General features: G+C 38.3%; 1 protein-coding gene across 1 annotated transcript in view; it reads left to right on the forward strand.

The window, feature by feature from the left end:
* The window catches only part of Shroom4 (shroom family member 4), a 212,869-nt gene that overhangs the window by 98,867 nt on the left and 92,621 nt on the right, over positions 1-21,381 (forward strand). Inside the window, exon 2 of the mRNA XM_042695264.1 lies at positions 14,643-14,794. Coding sequence (XP_042551198.1) covers positions 14,643-14,794 — 152 coding nt within the window. The remainder of the gene's footprint in view (positions 1-14,642; positions 14,795-21,381) is intronic.

Raw genomic sequence — 21,381 nt, forward strand, 5'->3', positions numbered from 1 at the left:
CTATGGTTGGGAATGTTCAAAACATAGGAGAATCATATCTGGGTATAAGATGTGATTGCCATGCACCTACAGTTCTCTAAAGGCTTCATTCATACCACCAAATTAAAACTCTTAACTTGTATCCTTTGATACCTCATTGCCATAAAAGTGATATTTAGTTCAAATGGATTTTTTTCTGAAATATTCTGAGCCAATAATAATGCATGCCTGCAATCCCAGTAACTCTAGAGGCAGAAATCCTGATGATTGTGGTTCAAGGCTGGTCTGGGCAATAAGTTTCAACAAGCATGCCAGCCATGGTGTACATGTAGCCTGTGTTCACAGGTATAGGAGAAGCATAGGTGTAAGTAGCCCAGCCCCATCTAAATGTGCAACCCTACCTAAAAAATAACTAAAGCAAAAGGGCTTGGGTATAGCATAAGTGCTTCCTAGCAAGCTTGAGGTCCTAGATTCAAACCTTAGTACTAATAAAAGAAAAAAAAAAAAGCTTAAGATGCAGCTTTAGTGAGCACTCTTTGTGTTTTGAGTTGAGGATCATGAATATTAATGTTTATGAAAAAAAGGTTTTGTCATAACTTTGTAGAAGGAAATATCTTGCTCTATATTGGGCAAAACTTGTAACATCCTGAACCTCAATGATATCATCATCAAAGTGAAAATAATGTTATGTGTGCCAAATCAGGCAAACCAATGGGGTGATTCCGTGAGAAGCTTTCTATTTCTAATTTCAGCAAATATTTATTGAGTAACTGAAAAGTGCTCAATAAAGGCATTTGTCTTCCTAGCGGCCAGTAACAGAGCTATAAAAAGACAATAACTCTCTCCCCCACTATAATGTAAGCATCCTGATAGAAAGTAAACAATGTAGAAATAAACAAGAGGGGACAAAATGGTAATAAATTTTATGATGGCAGTAATATGCTGGAGAGTGATGGGGAATGGTGTGGAGAAAAAGAGAAGGGAGAGCAGGTATCTCTTAGGAGGCAAGATTTGAGCTGAAATATGAATGATAAGAGGAACTACACAAGCATCTTGAATGTTCTCAGCTGAGAAAACAGCACATGCAAAGGTCCTGAGGTAGGCATGATCTTTCTGAAGAAGAGAAAGTTTGGTATGACTGCAGTGTGTGTGTGTGTGTGTGTGTGTGTGTGTGTGTGTGTTTGTGTGTGTGTGTGAGTGAAAGGAGGTCAGTAAGATCAGATCATGTAGACATTCTAATCTGCTGCTATTTACATTGTGAGAATCATTCCTTGGCCTGTCTGATTTAATTAGTGAACATATGTGCTAGATGTTAATGATAGGGTGGTTGGAATTTTCCCATAGGAGATGCAGGGTAGGGGAGAGGGGATAGGGAGCATAGGGGAAGGATAAAGCAGAGAAAGCAAGCCTGGAGGGAGGTAAGAGTGAAGAGAGGAGGTAGAGGGATGGTTAAAGAGGTTTGGAGAAAGTTTGGAGAGAGGAAGAATGGTACTGCAATGCCCTTGGGTATGAAGTCTTGTCTCAGAGGGGTTCACACTTACAGGATCATGGCAGGCCTCTTCCTGGTGCCTATAGATTAAAAACACAGAAGCGAGCAGAGACGGGAGCTAGAAATTTGCTTCTTTCTTTGCATTTAGACCTACTTGAAAGGTGAGTGTATACCAGAAAGAATGGTTGCACCCCAGGTTTGAACACAAATGCCCATCATTTCCTCCTTTGTGTGTTTTCAGGCTAATCCTGGCCTTTTAGAAGGAAAATGATCTCACAAGTAAGAGCTCCTACCCACCCACTATTAATGCATAGACAGAATTGGGTGCTCATTCCCCCTCCCTTCCTCCCACTTCCTTCCACTCTCCTCCTCCTCTCCCAGTTTCCCTCTCCCTCTCCATTTGTGGAGGAAGCAGATTTTACCAAATATATTGTTTGATATATCTTGCTGAGAGGGAAGGAGATGATGTGTCATTTCTCAGTCACCATGTGAACAGGGTGCTCAGAACTGACATCGTGATGGCTCACTTGTTCCCAGATTTGCAGCACAGTATGAAAGCATCAGGGATTCTGCCAGTTTAATTTAAAGGTGGCTCTATCCTGGGGTCAGTAAATGATATTACTGTTATTGCCTTTGCAACCTACACGTCTCGCCGGGGCACGTTCTTCCTATAGGAACTGCAGGCTTAGGTGGCAATTATATAGAAGGATGGTAGGCAATGAGATGCTTTCTTTCTGCTCCTTCATTTCCCACTGGTCACAGGAGTAAGTAAAGACTAGAAATTCAAATCATTGCTAAGGTGCAGGGACCTGGACAGGGGCAAAGCATGTTTTGGGAGTGGAATGCAGTTGGCCAGCTTTCAAAAAGGGCAAACCCCCATCTCTCCTTCCACAGCTGGTGGAAGGACATGGCTACCTCTAAGATGGATGGGTAGTGTCCAGGCAGCAGAGTAAGGCAGTTCTTTGGAGAAATGGCCTTTCCACCCTCCATCCCCAGAAGAGTGCTTTTTGTTAGTACTTTTTCTGTCAGAAGTGAGTAATGTTGGGTATGTGCATTCTTTAGAAACTGTCTTTGGCTTTTTGCATAATGAGTTATAAATAAATGGCTTCAGGGAACCAGCAATAAGATGGTTCAGATTCCTGATATTAATCACATCCTCTTGGGCTAGAAAGCTGAGTCTAACTCTTCCACAGTCAGCTGGAAAGTTAAAAAAATGGTATTGATCAACTTGAGGAAGAGTTTTTGTACCCAGAAATGGATTGATACTAGAGAAATAAAGTTACATTAATCCAGGCTACCTTACTTACATTGTTCTCTAATAATCAGATGGAATTTAACATGCATTCCTGTTTTAATTCAGGCATTATGCACAGTTCATAAATGCCAGTGAGTTGATATGTCCACTTTATAGTGTGGGCACACTCATGTATACATGTATGTATATATGTGTGCACACATACATGCCTGTGTGTGTGTGTGGTGCTAGAGATGAAACCCCTGGCCTTGCTTCTACCACCAAACTACACCCCCCCCCCCAGTCCATAATGTTTTTGCATTGAATGGTTTATAAAAGATTACTTGTAGTCTTTTCTGGCTCCTAGGCTCACCTGCTGGATTTACTCACAATACCATATTCATATTCAAAGGCATCATGGACTTTCTGGTTTATCCTAGACTGTTTTGACACCATACAAAGGAGCAAATCATGGTTGTATATAGTAAACTCCATGGATGACAATTTCTTCTAGAAGTCAAGGGCTAAGACTGAACCTTTCTTCTGATTTCCTCCACCCCAGATGAAGAAAATCTCCTTGAGCTCTCACTACTACATCAGCTTTGTAAATGTCTTTGATCATTTCTCCCACTGAGGGCCTTATCTCATTGGACAGCCAAGAAGCAAGGACCATCAATCAAAGGGCAATAATAATGCTGAGGCAAAATTAGTTGCTTGGGTCGCAATAGCCTAAAGAAGTTCAGCTTTTAGGTGTAGGCTGCAGGACTTCTGAAGACGGTAAGGAAGAGGCATCTGAAACAGACCTGAGTAATTGCAGTGGATGGCTCCAATATTGGGCGAGGACTGATTCTGTGTTTAGAATATGTCAAGATAGAAAGTGGTTGGAGATTAACAACAAAACAAAATAAAACTTTTGACCTTAACCAGTTGGCAGGTAAAAGAAAATGAAGTGTTGCCCTTCGTTTTCATGTCCCACTGAAAACATCCACCTGGGGAGTAGGGTAGAAATGGAAGAATAATGTCTCAGAGCAGAGAGGAGCCCTGGATGTGAACATTCATAAATTAGAGTCCTATTGTGCAGATGTACTTTTAAGGGGAAATGTTTTGCCTTGAAGAATTCTAAGCTGTATACTCTAGAGATCTTTATTTTTCAATTCTTTCTTAAATTAAAGAATAATTTGCATACCATAAAATGAACAAATCCTAATGAATTTTTAAATATATATGTCCCTAAGTAATCAGCAACCAGATGAATATGTATAATATTTCCCTACCAAGTTACTCATGTGCCTTTCCAATCTCTCTCCACAGTTAACTCATTTTCAGAGTTATCGGCATTCATTAGGTTTTTTTTTTCTGTTCTTGACCTTCATATAATATGGAACCATACAGTAATCTGTTTTTTTATATTCTTGGCATTCATGCATTTTATTGCATAAATCAATAATTTGTTCGTTTTTATTGCTGTGTAGTGTGCCATTTTGTGTACATATATGTTTTGATGAGACTTTGGATTCTTCTTAGTTTTTGTCTGTTATAAACCTATTATGAACAAGAAAATATTACTTTGTGCTGGTCCTGGGGCTTGAACTCAAGGCCAAGGCTCTATCTCTGACCTTCTTTTTGCTCAAGGCTAGTGCTCTACCATTTGAACCACAGCTCCACTTCCAGCTTTTTTGGTAGTTACTTTTATGGACACATGTATACTATTTTTTGACAGTATTGGGTTTGAACTCAGGTTCTTCACTTGGTAGGCAGGTAGGTACTCAGTCATTGGTACCATGCCTCCAGCCCTTTTTGCATTAGTTTATTTTTTCAGATAGGGTCTTGTCAGATTGTGAACTTGTCTGGCCAACCTCAGACTTTGATGCTTCTATGCAAGCCATATAGCATAGCAGGAATTACAAATGTGAACCATACCTATCCTGGGCACATTTCATTTCTTTCTCTTGCATGTTCCTAGGTGTGGAATTGCTTGTTGTACAAGTAGGTCACCAGTGTGTAGTTGTGTAATTTTACACTCCCGCAATATAGAGAGTTCAAATTGCTTTGCATTCTTGCCAGTAGTTAGCATTTTCAGTATTCTCAATGTTAGATATTCTGCTGGATGTGTAGTGATAGTTTACTGTGATTTAAGGTCGCATTTCCTTGATGAAAAATTGTATACAGCACTTTTTCATATGCTTATCGGGCATCTGGCTATCTTCAGTAGAGTGCTTATTTACATCTCTGCTAAATGTTAATTGACTACTTGCCTTCCTCATCTTGACTTGTAGGATTTTTATATTCTAGATATGTGTATATTCTAGCTCTTGATCAGGTATATGTCTTATAGATATTTTCCATTCTAGACTATGGCTTGTCTTTTCACTTTTTTAGTGACATCTTTGATGAGGATAATTATTATTGTTGTGTTGGTGAACTTTAGTGTGTTATGTTTTCTTTTATGGTTTCTGCTTTTGTGTCCTGCCCAAGACATCTCTGCCCACATCAGGGTTCCAAAGAGCCTGGCCCTGGTGTCTTATGCCTATAATCCTAGCTAATGAGGAGGCTGAGATTTGAGGATCACGGTTCAAAGCCAGCCTGGGCAGGAAAGTCTGTGAGACTCTTATCTCGAATTGATCACAGAAAAAGCTGGCAGTGGTGCTGGGCTCCAGTGGTAGAGCATTAGCCTTCAGCATAAAGGAGCTCTTGAACAGCACCCAGGCTCAGAGTTCAAGCCCCAGGACCAGAAAAAAAATTACAAAGATATGCTCCTATAGTTTTAGCTGTCTTATTTAGGTACACAGTCTGGCTATTTTTTAAGTAAAATTTTTTTATCAGTAGAGAAGATTTAAAAAATATGTGCCCAATATACAAAATTTTACTTATGGAGAATATTATGTACTTCCAACAATAGTAACAATACATATGGTTAATTATTAATTAATATATTAATACATATTGATTTTTTTAGATAAGCAGAAATATAAACAGAGGTTCCAATGACTCATTTAGTATACTACTTAGATAGTCCAATCTGGATGCCATTGTTCTACACATCTAAATATTAGCAGAAGACTTCAGTATAAATAAATAGCTAGAGTTTTAAAATGTGTAACAAGGACCTTAGTGAGCTTATCTGCTAACAGTGTAAGACAGCCTGGGCTTACCTTGCTGTAGTCACGTTTGTCAGTTCTTATCTAGCTCACTCAGGCTGCAGGGCTATCTGCCTTGGAAGGAGCAAAGATAATCTCACCTTTGACTGTTGACATCAGCAGTGCTTTCACATCCCTATCCAAAGTTCTAGGGCTGAGGTTGGCACTGGGCCAACTGAGTTTTGGGCATAGATGCTTAGACTTTAACTTGTGGTCATCCCCAGAGAAATAGCATGATTCAGAACTTTGACAGTCTTAGTTGTGTGGATTAGTAAACTAGATGATGATAAAGCAGCTGGGGAGGAAGGTACTAGCTGTAGGGCCACATGAGGCTGTGGGGCACAGAGGTTCCATTGACTGAAGGTCAAGGATATGAGATAGCCTGATCCATAGTGCTTTGCACTCCTGGGGCATCTGTTTCTTGGCTGGTGGAGGTAGGAATGGCCTTGCACTTGGTATCTATTTCTTCACTATAGCTACATAACCTAGCCTATGTGTAACTTTTTAATTGATTGTTGGTTTGCATTCACTTTTATTTAAGAGATTGGTTTTTGTAGCTGAGCTCCAGGGGGCTCATGACTATAATCCAATTTACTCTAGAAGCTGAGATCTGAGGATCACCATTCAAAGCCATTCTAGGCAGGAAAGTCTGTGAGATTCTCATCTCCAATTAGCCACTGAAAAGCCTGAAATAGAGCTGTAGCTCCACTAACCATGAGTAAAAAAGCTCTGGGATAGCACCCAGGACCTGAGTTCAAGCCCCAGTACTCACATGCACACAAAAAATATATATTGATTTTTGTTTTCTCTTTTGCCTTTTAGGAAGCTGGGGGTGAAGTAGAAAAACATGAAATGAGATATCATAGACTTAAAAAAAAATGGCTTTGGAAATTTGAGAAGGATTTCTAAGGTAGGGAGTTGCTGAGAGAGACAAGTTAGGGCAGCCAGTGTCTGCAACCTGGAATCAGAGAGTGATAGTCATCATAAGGAAACTGCAGTAATTTAAAAGCCCACATCTCTTCTGCTCAGGGCACCCTGATTAATCTCTTCTACCATGAAGAGATTCTAAAAGATACCTACAAGTGAGAAAGGAGGTAAGGAAAACAGTTCACAGAAGGTAGACAAATGAAGAGAGGAACTGGGGGAGAAGGCAGTCATGAAATTCAATGTATATCCTACAAATTAAGAAAACTGAAGGAAGGGCTGGGGTTGGGAGCTCTAGGGGACAATGATGAAAGGGATGACATTGATAAAATGCATTATATTCATAAACTACTTATAGATAAAAACAATTATCTAAAAAAACCCAGCTCACTCAAGATTTCACAGGAAGCTTCAGAAAGACTAAAGACTTCTGTGATACACTGTGGGTGGGAGTGTTTTACAGTGCAGCCACTATGGAAATGAGATGGAGGTTTCCTAAAAACCTAAAATTAGATCTTCCTCTTGACCCTCAGGAATGTATGTCAACATACAGTTGGGATAGCTACATACCCTTGTTTATAGCAGCAGTATTCACAATAGCCAAAATATGAAGTCAGCCTAGATGCCCGTCAGCTGATGAATGGGTAAAGAAAATGTGGTATAGATACACAAAGGAGAATGAAAATGTGTTGTTTGCAGGAAAATGGATGGAACCAGAGATCATCATGTTAAATGAAATACACCAGACTGAAAAAGTTAACTATCATGGTTTCTCTCTCATATGTAGAAGCTAGTCCTTAAAAATAAAGGTCAGGAATGTAAAATCTGTTTGTGGTTAGGTACCAGAAAGAGGGGGAGAGCGAAAGAAAGGAAAAGGTACAAGGAAGTTGAATATGGTTGAAGTGTTTTATTCACAAATATGAAAATAGAATCCATCATGTTGAATTTGCTTTAAGAAAGGTATGGAGGGACAAGGGGGAGTGATAGGGTAGATAGATTTGATCTCACACATTACAAACATATATGGAAACATCACAAATGAAACTCCTTTGTACAACTAGTATATATTAATAAAAATGGACAAAAGAGAGGGATTTATCCATTCTTTGATGACCCTATTTATCAACAATTTTCCCAAAGCCAGCTTATCATCATCTCTAGTTTTTTTCTCTATAATTTCCCAGAAAAGATTAAACTGCTGAAAAGATATTTATAGTGTTCTTAAAAGTTTGAAAATCCTTCAAAGATTCTAAAGAACCTCAAAGAAAAAAAGGTATTTGTGTGTACATATGTGTGTAACAAATTGTATTTCAGGTGAATCTTTTCTATCCATTTGCAAAAAAAATACATTAACAGTTATAGACAGACATGGTAGTAGGTATCTATAATCTCAGCACTTAGGAGACAGAGGCAGGTTGGATCTTGAGTTTAAGGCCAATCTGGGCTACATAATGAGACCCAGTCTTTTAAAAGAAAATAAAGCAGAAAAGCCAATTGCATTTTTTTTTACTATAGATAAACTGGTAGAGATAGGAGTATGTGTTGGGTTGCTAATTAGGCCAGAATTGCTGAAAACTAGGAACATTTCAGTCAATGTTTACTTTTTCTACATTTCTTTGAAGAAAGCAGAGATATTCACAGTCATATCATGCATTTTTCTCATTATTTTTAGTTGCACAGAGTATCATGATATTTCCATACATACATATCATGTACTTTGATCATATTCATACCCTCTATTACACTTTCTTTTTCCCATTCCCATTCTACATGCCTAACAGTCCCTCTTTTATTTTTCATGCCCTTTTCCTATGCCCCTTTCTTTTGGCTAGTCCTGGGGCTTGAACTCAGGGCCTGGGCACTGTCCCTGAGCTGCTTTTGCTCAAGGCTATCACTTTACCACTTGAGCCACAGCTCCAGTTCTGGCTTTTTCTGTGTATGTGGTACTGAGGAGTTAAACCTAGGGCTTTATGCATGCTAGGCAAGCACTCTACTACTAAGCCACATTCCCAGCCCCTTTCCTATACCCCTTGATTCCACATGAGAGGAAAGGTATGATACCTGTCTTTGTGAGATTGGCTCATTTCCCTTAATGTGATGATCTCTAGTTCTATTTTCCTGCAAATGACAAAAGTCCACTGATGTTCATGGCTGAATAATATTTCATTGTGATATATACTATGTTTTCTTGATCCCTTCATCTGTTGATAGGCACTTGGGCTGATTCCATAACCAGACTGTCATGTGTAGGGCAGCAGTAAACAAGGGTATGTAAGCATCTCTGTGGTAAGCTAACACAGTTCTTTTTGATATATACCTACAAGTGGTATATCTGTATCTTGTGGAAGTTCTATGTTTAGTCTGTTAAGAATTCTTCATACTGATTTCCATAATGGCCATTACTTATTTACATTCCCACTGTGTAGTATATGAAAGTTCATCTACACTCTCAGTCTCAGTTTGGTTTTCTTGAAGTTAGCCATTCTGACAGGAATGAGATAGAATTAAAATGTGGTTTTGATTGGCATTTCTCTAAGGGTTACAGATGCTGACCATTTTATTCATGATTTTGGTGCCAGTACTGTGGCTTGAACTCAGGGCCTAGGCATTCATTGTCCCTGAGCTTTATGCTCAAGGCTAGCACTCTACCATTTCAGCCACAACTCTACTCCTGGCTGTTTGGTGGTTAATTGGAGATAAGAGTCTCAGGCTGGCTTAAATACATGATCCTCAGGTCTCAGCCTCCTGAGTACCTAGGATTATAGGCATGAGTCACCAGCACCCAGTTCTTCATTGATTTTTAATGCTGCTCTTACACTGCTGTAATAAGCATTTAATGCTTGTTGATTATTACTGTTGCAGATGATGTTTTTCCTACTAAATTCAGTTAAAATATATATCTTATCTAGTATTTCATCCATTCATTTTTGTATATCTCCTAAGTATATTCAGAAGAAACAGCAAGTATCTGCTTATATCTGATTAAATAGAAGCTACTAGAAAGCCAGTTGGTCCTGCCAATCCTATTTTTCTTTGCCTTTTACTCTCAAAGGTCCAACCTGTCACTTTGTTGACAGCTATCAGAGAACTTCATGCTTCATTGGAAACCCATCAAACATCTCCAGACTGCTAGCTCATTAGCACAAAATGGGGCTTCAGTAATCTTTTTCTCCCATTGTCCCAACTATGCCTTATTAAGTGTTCCAGCATTGGTGGACCACTCTGAAACAGTGAAGATAGACCAAAGGGAGTTGAGAGATGGCTGCTAATTAGTCAGTTTTGCAGGAGTGAAACATGGCTAAAGGTAAAGTACAATGGGGAGAAAAGCCAGGATTATCTATGTCAGCGGGAGAATAATGCATGACTTTGCTAGCTCTTCACAAGTCACTGAATGTCAGAGTTGTCCAAGCCCAGGGTTGTCAGAGCTCCAGGAGATCATCTAGTCAAGCCCCCACATTTTACCAGTAAGGATAGGAGAGGCAGTAGGGGAAGAAAGTGACTTGTCCAAGGTCATTCATCTCTTACCCGTTTTCTAGACGCCATCTGGCTTTTGATTATATAACCTCTATGCCATCAATTCTCAGTTACGTGGGATACTCACCTAGGCCAGTGATCACTTGGATAATCCAAAATGACACATAAGTTAACCATCGTTTACACTGAGCTTTGTCATGTGTGTTTACACCAACAGTCCAATACATCTGGCTCAAATCTAAGAATTCACAACATTTCAAATGAAATAGGATAGCCACCCTGAAGGTCTGATTCAGGAAGAGCTGGAAAATGAGCCAGCCTGGCTGAATGGACAAGCATCTTATGATGTTATACAGACCCCACAAAGAGTTGTAGAAAGGGGAAAAACACAGCTTTGTAAACTTGTAAAATCTTTAAAGTATACACATATTTAAAAATACATCAAGATTTAAATATATTTAAAGCATAGAATAGGGTATATCATAGAATAATATAGAATATAATAATTATTCTATAATATGATATATAATTATAATATATTATATATAACACATATAATATATTGTATATAATATATTCCATAATATATTATATTAATTATATAAGTATATGTAATAATTATATAATATATGTAATATATTATAGAATAAAGCATATTATAGAATTTCCCTTCCTCTCTCTGATTTATTCTTCTTCCTTTTCTTACCTTCTCCTTGCAAGGAACATGAACATTTGCTTTGTCTTCTATGTAAACAGATGTATGGTTGAGCCACTGACCTGAAGAACTCACTGTCAGGAGGCCAAACAATAAATGGAAGACTGAATCTCAGGAATGAAGATATAGGGGAGAAGATGGACTAGTGAGCAAAAAACACTAAAAGGGAAAATATGTAGGGAGGAGTAAGAAGTCAGAAGATGTACAGGTCAGTAAACACCCTGCATCTGGTAAAGATTTGTTTGAGGTCTAGTCCAGGAGATCTTTCATCGAATGGAATCTCTTTTCCTGATATGGACCCACCGAGGCTCTGGGATTGTGCTGGTTACCAAAAGTCCCTTGCCAGAACATTTTCATACTTGTACTTAAGTGGCATTATTGCATTTAACATGTCTTCCTTGAGGAAGATGCTGCTGGTGACTGGAAAGTGCCTTGGAACAGAGAAAGGCACAATTGGCAATAGCTAGAGTTCAAGACAATCTCTGCTAGGATTTGCAAGTATCAGCTAAAGTGACAGGAGGGAATGCCTGCTGGAGCTTCTGTTGGAGCAGGAATTGATCATTTTAGTTTACATGGTTTTTGTATTTGGCCTAGAATAAACAGATATCTTGCTGATGGAACTGAGTGCTTTTTTTAACCAGAGTTGGCACTTACTTTAAAAAGTATTATTATTATCTTTAAGTAGTTGCATAAAGGAGTTAGCATTTAACAAATAAGTTTAGAAATATAATACCTGTTAAAGGGAAAACTTGCTATGGATAAGAGAAATATAGATAATTCAGTTGTATGAATAAAAGTGAGGATAGTGAACATTAACAGGAGAAATTTATTAGCATTCATTAGTTAGATTCTCTCATTTGTAGCTGGATGCTGGTAGCTCTTGTCTGGAAATCCTAAACTACTCAGGAGGCTGAGGTCTAGAGGATTGTGGTTTGATGTCAGCCCAGGCAGAAAAGTTCTCAAGTACCACCTCTGAAAATAACCAGCAAAAAGCAGGGCTGGAGGTGTGGCTCAAGCGGTAGAAATCCAGCTGAGCAAGCAAGCCAAGTCAAAGTGAGGTCCTTAGTTCAAACCCTAGTACTGCCTCAATCAATCAAAATCAATCAATCAACAGGTTCCCATTTGTGGTCTTTTATTTGGTTCAGAAAGCCATTTCAAATGGCTGGTCTCATTGTATCCTCCATATTTAAAGTTCTGCCTGGTGCTGAGGGCCTTCCAAGGATGCTAAAAGAATGAGTCACTCAAAGACAACTTCTGAAGTTCAACTGTGGCCCTTTGCTTTGCTTTTCCCTGCAGGCAGCAGTATTTGTAATGACAATGGAAGTAAAAGTATAATGCTGATTAATTTACTGAGAGTTGCCCCCTATTTACCAATATTGGTTTGTTTTGTCTAGAGCAGTGGCCTAGAAGTGGGATCAAAAGTATATCTAATGTCTTTTGGCTAGCCTATGATTTGTCACACAAAGGTTAATTTAAAAAAAATGTTAAAGTCAGGTGCTGGTGGCTCATGTCTGTAACCCGAGCTAGTCAGGAGGCTGAGATCTGAGGGTTCAAAGCCAGCCTGGGCAGGAAAGTCCGTGAGACTCTTATCTCCAATAAAGCACCAGAAAACTGGAAGTGGCACTGTGGCTCAAGTGGTAGAGTACTAGCCTTGAGCTAAAGAGCTGAGGGACAGTGCCCAGGCCCAGAGTTCAAGCGCAAAGACCACCACCACCAACAAAATGTTAAATTAATAGCAATCCATTTAACTTCGTTCAGTTTCTTTGATGGAGTTTAAAAATTCTTGAATGAACATCTCCCTCTGAACTCAGAGCTGTTGTCTGCCAAATTGCACATAAGCTACCCAATCTAAAGTGTTATACTAACATCTGCAGGGTGGGGACAAATTTAGGGGGTGCTATATAATTCTGAGAGAAATATTAGAACAACAGTAGAAAGCATATACACACCTTCAGCAAAAATCAATTCTTAGTTGCCCCATTAAGAATATAGTTTTTCCTAAGGTCTATATGATTTTTAAATTAACATACATTAGTTGTACAAAATGGTAGTTCTTTGTGCCATTTCCATACATACATAGAATGTGGTCCAATCAAACTCATCCTGTCTATCACTGTCCCTTGCCCTCTCCTCATTGTTAAAACAATTTCAATTGTTTTCATTGGTCTGTTTGCAGATATGCAAATATTCATCCCCATTTATCCTCTTTGCTTGCCCTCCCCCCTCCCACTGATACCCCTTATGAAGATAGCATATAGAATCACAGTGAAAGCTGTTGATCAATAAAGGGCAAGGAAAGAGAAATCAATGTGGAGAGAGTTATTCTGACTAAAATATAATATATGTACATCTGACATACCATGGTGAAACCCATTGGTACAATTAATAAACACTCAAAAAAAATGAATGACAGAAAAGGACTGCATGATTTAATCATCCTTAACTCTTCTGTCCCCTATATACCAACCAAAACACTCCTGATTATGTTGGTTGGATCTCAGTGGACACAGTGACATCAGCCAGTGATTTCCTTCTGATGCTAGAAGCAGGGAGCTGTGTTCATTCTATATTGCTCTACTGTATCACTTGGTATGTTGCCCTGTACATAATAAAAATTCACTGAATACTTGAAGAATGAGTTCATGGGTGATGAGACAACTCCTGACACTGGATGGAATCCATGGTCTAATAAGGAGAAAACTCGCCTTTGTAATAAATGGAATGTTGCATGTAAAATAGGCCATTAGCAAGACCCATTGGGGACATTCTGATTTGCATTTACCTACCTTTCAGGCTCTTACCTCTGCCTTTGCTTTCCATAACTCCAGCCTGAAAACTTTCTCACACGGACTGCCCTCCCTGGTCAATGGAAATGTGTAGGATGTGGAAAGTAAATCCTCTGCATTCCCAATTATTGCTGAGTGCCCTCTGGGTGGCAGATACTAGAAATGCTATGCTGGGAACTTGAAGAGACATAGATAAATGGTAACTACTCTCTGTGTACCTAACTATGTATCTTTTGAACTTGCAGTCCCACTTTCAGAATACCGTAGTGGGTCATCTTCAAGGTCTTTCAGTGTTGACTCCCTTGTTTCTCTTGAATCCTTGCTTATATTTATTAAGAAGTCACCACTCCTAACAACTTCATACATCAATAACCTTGTGAAGTAGATATTCTTATGATCTATACTTTAAGATTGAGGTAACTGAGACATAGTAACTTGCTCAGGATTACAGAGATGAAAAATAGTAGAGCCAGAATTCAAAGTCAAGTTTATCAGACTCCAAAGCTTTCCCAGAGATAGGAAAAGAATTGGCAACTCATACTGGAGCTTGGCTCTCTTCATTTGTGTGCACCCTGTACAATGCTTCGCTGCTACTTTTGCCACCCTGTGAGCTTCCTTCCAAAGCACCTTTTGCTTTTTTAGAGGTGCGTGTCTTCCCAGATGGACTGTTCATTCCTCAAGGCAGGGATTGCATTATTTGTGTCACCTCTTTCCTCAAGGGCTTGCCCAACCTTTGCTTTCAGTAAACAATGACCTGTGATCAACTCCTCAGCTGCTCCGGAGCTGCCTGGAGCCATTCCCCAGTCCTATTTGTGACTCCAATGTTGGGAGGAGCCAGAAAGTAGAATTAATGGGGAAGAAGTCCCCTCACCACTTGCTTTCTGTTTTATTCTCTACAACACAGATCGAAGATGGAGGCAAGGCAGCCTTGTCCCAGAAGATGAGGACTGGTGATGAGCTGGTGAATATTAATGGCACTCCATTGTATGGCTCCCGCCAAGAGGCCCTGATCCTCATCAAAGGCTCTTTTCGGATCCTCAAGCTGATTGTGAGGAGGTAAGGCACAGACTGTTCAAGAGGCTACTAAAACTGCTTGGTTGGTGATAAAGCCTTAATAGAGTCACATCTTTATCATTATCATTTAGGAGAGAGGCAGTTCATAATGATCCTAATTTTTGTAGAACAAATGAAGCAAAATGAAGAGGACAAGAGCTTTAAAGCCTGACATTGCTTCGTACTAGCCATACCCACTTTTCATCAATTTATTTTGTTTCTGTAAAGACTTGGTTTCTTTATTTGTTTTTCGGAGAACTGGGTGTCTCAGTACAGATCAAGGGCCATTTTTTTTTTGGTCTCCTCTTTCAGAATGGGTGGCTGCTATTCAACTACATATCAACAGACATTTCAACACATCCTGCTGCCAACTCGTGCAGGCAGTCTGGAGTCTGGGGTAAACTGTAAGAAACCTGTCCCCAAGGAGTGTACAGTCTGACAGGGAAGAAAAAGGCACAGTTGTGCTAAGTTTATTAGCAGCACCTTTTAAAAGAAAGTATTAAAGGAGGTTTCACAGGGTGGTGTGTGATTGTCAAAGGGATTGTTTAGACAGAAATTCCTATTTCTATTCCTATGAAAAGAGATCACTTCAGATGGGCTTGAGAGAGAAGAGGAGGTGGAATCTGAGCTAAAAAGTGGGTAGAATTTGAACACTAAAGCATCGGAAAGGGAGACATTACAAGTAAATGGAATGGTGTGAGATTGATGAAGGAAAAACACAGTTGAAGACAGTCATTCTGCTGCCACCAAAGTATCTTCCCATTAGAAAGCTTTCCATATTGTATGTGATGTTGATGATGAAGCCCAATCGTCACATATTACCATCCAACTATTCCTGCCTTTCTTTCATTTTCTTGCTGTATCTTTGCTTTACATTGCTGGAGCTTAGATTTTTTTCATTTTCTATGGGATGGTTTCCTTTGACCTTATGCACATGCCAACATTTCTCCATCTTAATTATCATTTTTTTAGAAAATTATCTTAATTATTTTATGGGACAAAATTATAAAAGCAATATCCTATAAGATTGCTTCTTACAAATGTACTCATTGCCTTGCTCATGTAACTGTAACCCCTCTGTACAGCATCTTTACAATAAAATAAAATTTATAAAAAAAAAGGTTACTTCTTGCTCTGGTTGCTGCTCTATTTTCTTCCTTTGATGTATACTTAGCTTCTACTTTTGTGCCTGCCGTTTAGCTTTCCAACCCCCGCAGTTTGAATTTGGCTCCCCAAACTTCATTGAAATGACTCCCAGAACACACCTTTTTATCTCTTAGCTTCCAAAACCAGTAAACTATTTTCAATCTTCACCATCTATGATTTATATATGGCAAAATATATGATGGCTCTTGACATCATTGAATGAAATTCTTACTTTGGTGATAGCCTGTAACCTGTTGTTTTCTTCCTTCTTTGTCTACTTTATTTTCTGGGTGTAATAGGGTTTGAATTCCAAGTCTTATGTTTGATAAGCTAGTGCTCCACTACTTGAGCTATGCCTCCAAGCCTTTTTTGCGTAAGGTACTTTTCTGATAGGGTCTATTTTATTTCATTTTCTTAGGTCAATCTGAGACCACCATACTGCTACTTAGGCATCACCTATAACTGGGATTGTAGCTATCTATCACCATGCTCATTTTGTAGCCCAGCCTTTTGCCTGGGCTAGCCTCAAATTATGATCTTCCTAATCTCTCCTACCCAAGTAACAATGATTACAGGTATGAGCCACTGAATCTGGGAAGTTCATTAAAAAAATAGGTTCTTTTGCTACCTATTATTTTCCTTACCATCCTGTAAAAGCTGGCATTTTCTGTAGTTTCTTTCTTTCTAACTTCATTCATATGCTATGGGAAATCATATTTCTCTACCATAACAGAATCATATAAATAACTTTCTACTGCATGTATATTCTTATGTGTCTCTGAAGCATTTTAAGCACAATGTGCTCAAAACCTAGCACATCATCTCCCCTTACCCAGCTCCTTACATTGGTGACCATACACTCAGTTAACCAAGCCAGAAACAGACCTTAATTTCTTCATTGTTCTCAATTCTATATCCAAATAATTTATCCCCAAAACGATTTGAGTTTAGGAAGGGGAGGGATATAGCATCCCACTGGTTTATTACATTATCTACCAGTACCTAAGATTAAGCCATGCCTGCCCATGTATGTACCTGAACAGGAATGATATATTCAGTAGTGCTTTATACTATGCAAAAAGTATATCATTGATGCAGTCTTGTTTTGTTTTTGTGGTGCTATGGATGGAATCCAGGGTCTTGTGCATGTTCAGTAACTAAGGAACTACCTTTCTAGCCCTTTGATTGGTGATTTTGGTTTTAAATGGAACTTCTTGGAGATGGGGCTCAATAAGAATTCTTATTTGGGAGTCCAATAGGCCCATATACACTACTCCCAGATTCTATCCTAGCATAATGCCTTTCACATAATGAGTTCTGTTCCTTTGTCTGAATAAATGAATCACAACTGCAGTGGAGGAAGCAAACATTGTTAAATAGGGAGTATACCAGAAATGTAGTATGCTTTGAAGCCTAATCTCTTGCTGGGAAACCATTAGGGGTGGAAATAATTCCCTTGTGAGATGCTGGCCATACATAGCTGCACTTTGAGTGGGCAAGGACAGCTTGCCAGTGGCTACTGAGTCAATTTCACCGGAATGCTAAATTCCTGAGTTTTACCCACTCATTCTTCCTTGAGGAATTCCCAATCTTTTTTTCCCTCTGTAGCAAAATTGCCACTACAAATCACTTAGGAATAGCTGTGTTTATGACCTCCAAGTCCCTTTGGTTTTCATGGTGTAGCAGGTCCTATGGGTCCCTGAATCTGTAAAATTTATCTCTGCTCCTATTGGTGGAGGCCTTCATTGCATAATTCATGAGCTGATGCTGCCCTCTTGTGGAAAACTTTACCTTCATCTGGACATTCCTTCTTGTTTCCAACAAGGTTCTTCCCACCTCCCTCCCCCTCCCCAGTCACCCCGCCTTAAATTTATGACAAAGTTTTCTGTTCTTCATAAATTGACACATAAAATAATTCAAGTTCATTTAGTTTATGAACACTCAGCCTAGAGTTTTTTTTTTTTTCTTTTAAGGAAGGTATGCCTTTGGTTTGAGTAAGTAATTGACTGACAATGATCCAATACTGGGCTTTAGGTCTTGGCTTAAGTCCTTTGAGAATGAACCTAAAGAGAAGCAACTTTAGAAGATGCCCTATTTTGAAAAGCAAGCCTAGCTCATCCTCCTGTATTGCCTTTGAAATAATGATTATTTACTTAGAAATCTAGGTGCCATACAACCTTCTCCCTTGCCTGAGCCCCGGATTCAAGTAATTTCAAGTCTGGATGTTTCTAATCTGCTAAAAAGCTTTCTGTTGCTTTTGTCTTAACCCAATCACTCATGATTTCTCACCTGAACTATTTTAAGAGCCTTCCCACTGGTTTCTCAGCATTCAGTCTACCTCCTTCCAATCAATTCGTTTTCTAAATAGACATCTGAGCGGGTCAGGAACAAGAACCATGTTGTTCTCAAAAAGATACACTTTATATTGATGGAAGATACCAGCTGGATAGAGGATAAACTATTTTTTACAAAAATATGTCATCTAAATATATAAATATACAAAGAAAAACTATTAGCAGTACAAAAAGGAAAAATTATGGGACTGCCTATATGGTGGATTATGACAGTAGAGCACACTGAAACATGAATACTGAGAGGAGATGAAAACATAATTCATTAATTACTAAATTTCAAAAATTATATTTAACAGTGCATACATGCTCTTTTTAAATATTTAATGATCACTTAAAAATGATCATGTTATGCCACAAATTTTACAAACTCCTGAGTAGAAATTACTTTTTTTTTCTGATGGTAATAAATTGTTTACAAATTTATAAACAAATTAAACTAAGATCTTCAACATGATTATATCAGAACTCATTTATATGCAAGTATTAGCTAAAAAGACACTAGAATACTAATAAAATACTAAAATATGAGATCATGGCTTATCAATACTTTGAGATCAGTATTCAGAAGTAAATTCACAATCTTAAATATTTTATAATTAAAAATGGAGAATGAAATTACATGACTAAGAATCCAATATAATATAATGCCAAAGGCTACGTTTTTTTGGAGGGAATAAATTAAATAGATAAGCCTCCAGCAAATTTAATCAAGAAAACAGAGATGAATTATAAATGAAATTTCAATAAGAAATGAATAAAAACAAATGCAATGAAATTTTCCAAAATTAAAGATAGTTCTATAATTATACCTTTGTAAATATTAAAAAATCTTACAGAAATTTCACAGATATAATAGCGATGTGAAAATTATTGATGGGTTGTAAACTAAATAGGCCTGTAACAATAGAAACATTGAAAATAATCAATGAAAAACTTCCAAAAATACTGTGAATCTTTGAGTTCCTTCATATTTTCTAAAATAGACAGTCTAATTTTAATAGTGTTGTAAATTTCAAAATGTTGTAGTTTTCTACATTGTTTTTGAAATGAACATTATTTTGATACCAAAACCCAACTGCTCCAAAAGAGAGTATACTAAATACAATTCTATAAAATTGGATTCAGTAATATAGGAAAATAACAATTATGGCAAGTGTTAAGCTATCCATATCCATATCCATGTTTTTTTTTGAGAGGATTTTGGTATCAAGCCCCAGCTGTTCTCTAAATTCTGATTCTCCTGCCTTAGCCCCCCAAGTGCTGGAATTATAGCTAAGATATGCCTAGTTAAGACAAAAAAAAAAGTAAAAATTTTGATCAAGCATAGTGCATACCAAGGCCGGGATGGGGCTAAGTTAGCCCAAGATTCTGAAAAATAGGGGCTGGGAAGGTGGCTCAGTGGTAGAGTGCTTGCCTTGCATGCATGAGTCTCTGGGTTCGATTCCCCAGCACTACATAAGCAAAAAAGAAAAAAAGCCGGAAGTGGTGCTGTGGCTCAAGTGGTAGAGCGCTAGCCTTGAGCTGAAGAGCTGAGGGACAGTGCCCAGGCCCAGAGTTCAGGCCCCACGACCAGACCCCCCCCCTCAAAAAAAAAGATTCTGAAAAATAAAAGTAAAAAAATGAAAGGACTGAGGATGTGGCTCAAGTGATAAAGCTCTTGCCTAAGAAGCATAAGAAAAAGTTCCATCCTTAGTACCACAAAAAGGTCAAATCTCGACTCTTCTACAGATATAAAAATGAACATATGTTAATGATTTTACTTAACTATAATGAACAAACTGTAAGGAAACTAGTTCTAAGGAGAAGTCAAAAGTGTCATAAATTCAGTTCAAAGGTAACATTAGATCACAGAAACCAATTAGAAGCTTTATGAAGAAATACTTCCTACTTCAATAATAATCAAACACAAAATATTAGGGAATGCCCTCAATAGGAAATATGCACACAATGGATGTATATGGAAGAATTCATAAAATTATACAGACAAAAATGTGAACAAATAATTTTATATAGTGTGACCCAACTGAAAACACTGTGTTGTGATTTTTTTAAAAAAAGCTAGACAGAATTTAATGAACAATATGTTCCCATGGCCTGCCATGGCTTATATATGTTCTTCATAGACAACTTCTAAAACATTATTCCTCTAACCTGCTGTCAGATCCCTTCACATTTGCAATTGTCATTTTCCCACTTCCATTTTATGGTTTAGTACCTGCTTTGTTGTTATGGTCTCTACCCTAATTCCAGCTGTCATACTGAGATTTCACTGTTTTTAAAGGATCATAACCTTTAGAATCTAAGGGTCCCCACTCTTAATTTGAGGGATCAACCCTTCTTTTTTTCTGTTTTTTTATTTGTAAGTTTAATTTTTTTTTAATTGTGAAAATACCGTACAGAGGGGTTACAATTACATGGGCAAGATAATGAGTACATTTCTTATCAAGCATTGTTGCCTCCTCCTTTGTTTCCCCTTCCCATCGCCAACCCCCCCCCCCCCCCGCCCGCCCCCCCCCCCCCCCGCCCCCGGCCAAAGTTGTAAAGTTCGTTTTTCGACATAATGACTTTTACATCTCATTGTTGCAGTGGGTCCACCTGTATCCCTATTTAAACAATTTGGTTTTCCTTTCCCCTCCACAAATTATACCAACATCAAATACAGTGAAAGCAGGGGTTATACTGTGGGGGAAGGACGTACAAAGCAACAAAGAAATCATCTTATAAATATGTTAGAAACAATTGCATGAAAGAAAAAAAACATTTGAATACTTAACTTGGGGTTCATTTCACCTAACATCAACTTATCTGACCTTTTCTGTTTGTCTCAGACATAAACTAGTTATTGCAAATAAGGGAAACCATGGGACCTATGTTTCTTTGGGCCTGGCTTACTTCACTTAATATAACTTTTTCAAAGTCTTTCCATTTCCTAACAAATGAGGCAATGTCATCCTTTCTGATGGAGGCATAGAATTCCATTGTGTATATATACCACATTTTCTTGATCCATTCATCTACTGAGAGGCATCTGGGTTGGTTCCATATCTTAGCTATAGTAAATAATGCTGCAATAAACATAGTTGTGCTGGT

This window comes from Dipodomys spectabilis, unplaced genomic scaffold, assembly GCF_019054845.1.
Source record: "Dipodomys spectabilis isolate Male_0828 unplaced genomic scaffold, ASM1905484v1 ptg000180l, whole genome shotgun sequence".
NCBI lineage: Eukaryota > Metazoa > Chordata > Mammalia > Rodentia > Heteromyidae > Dipodomys > Dipodomys spectabilis.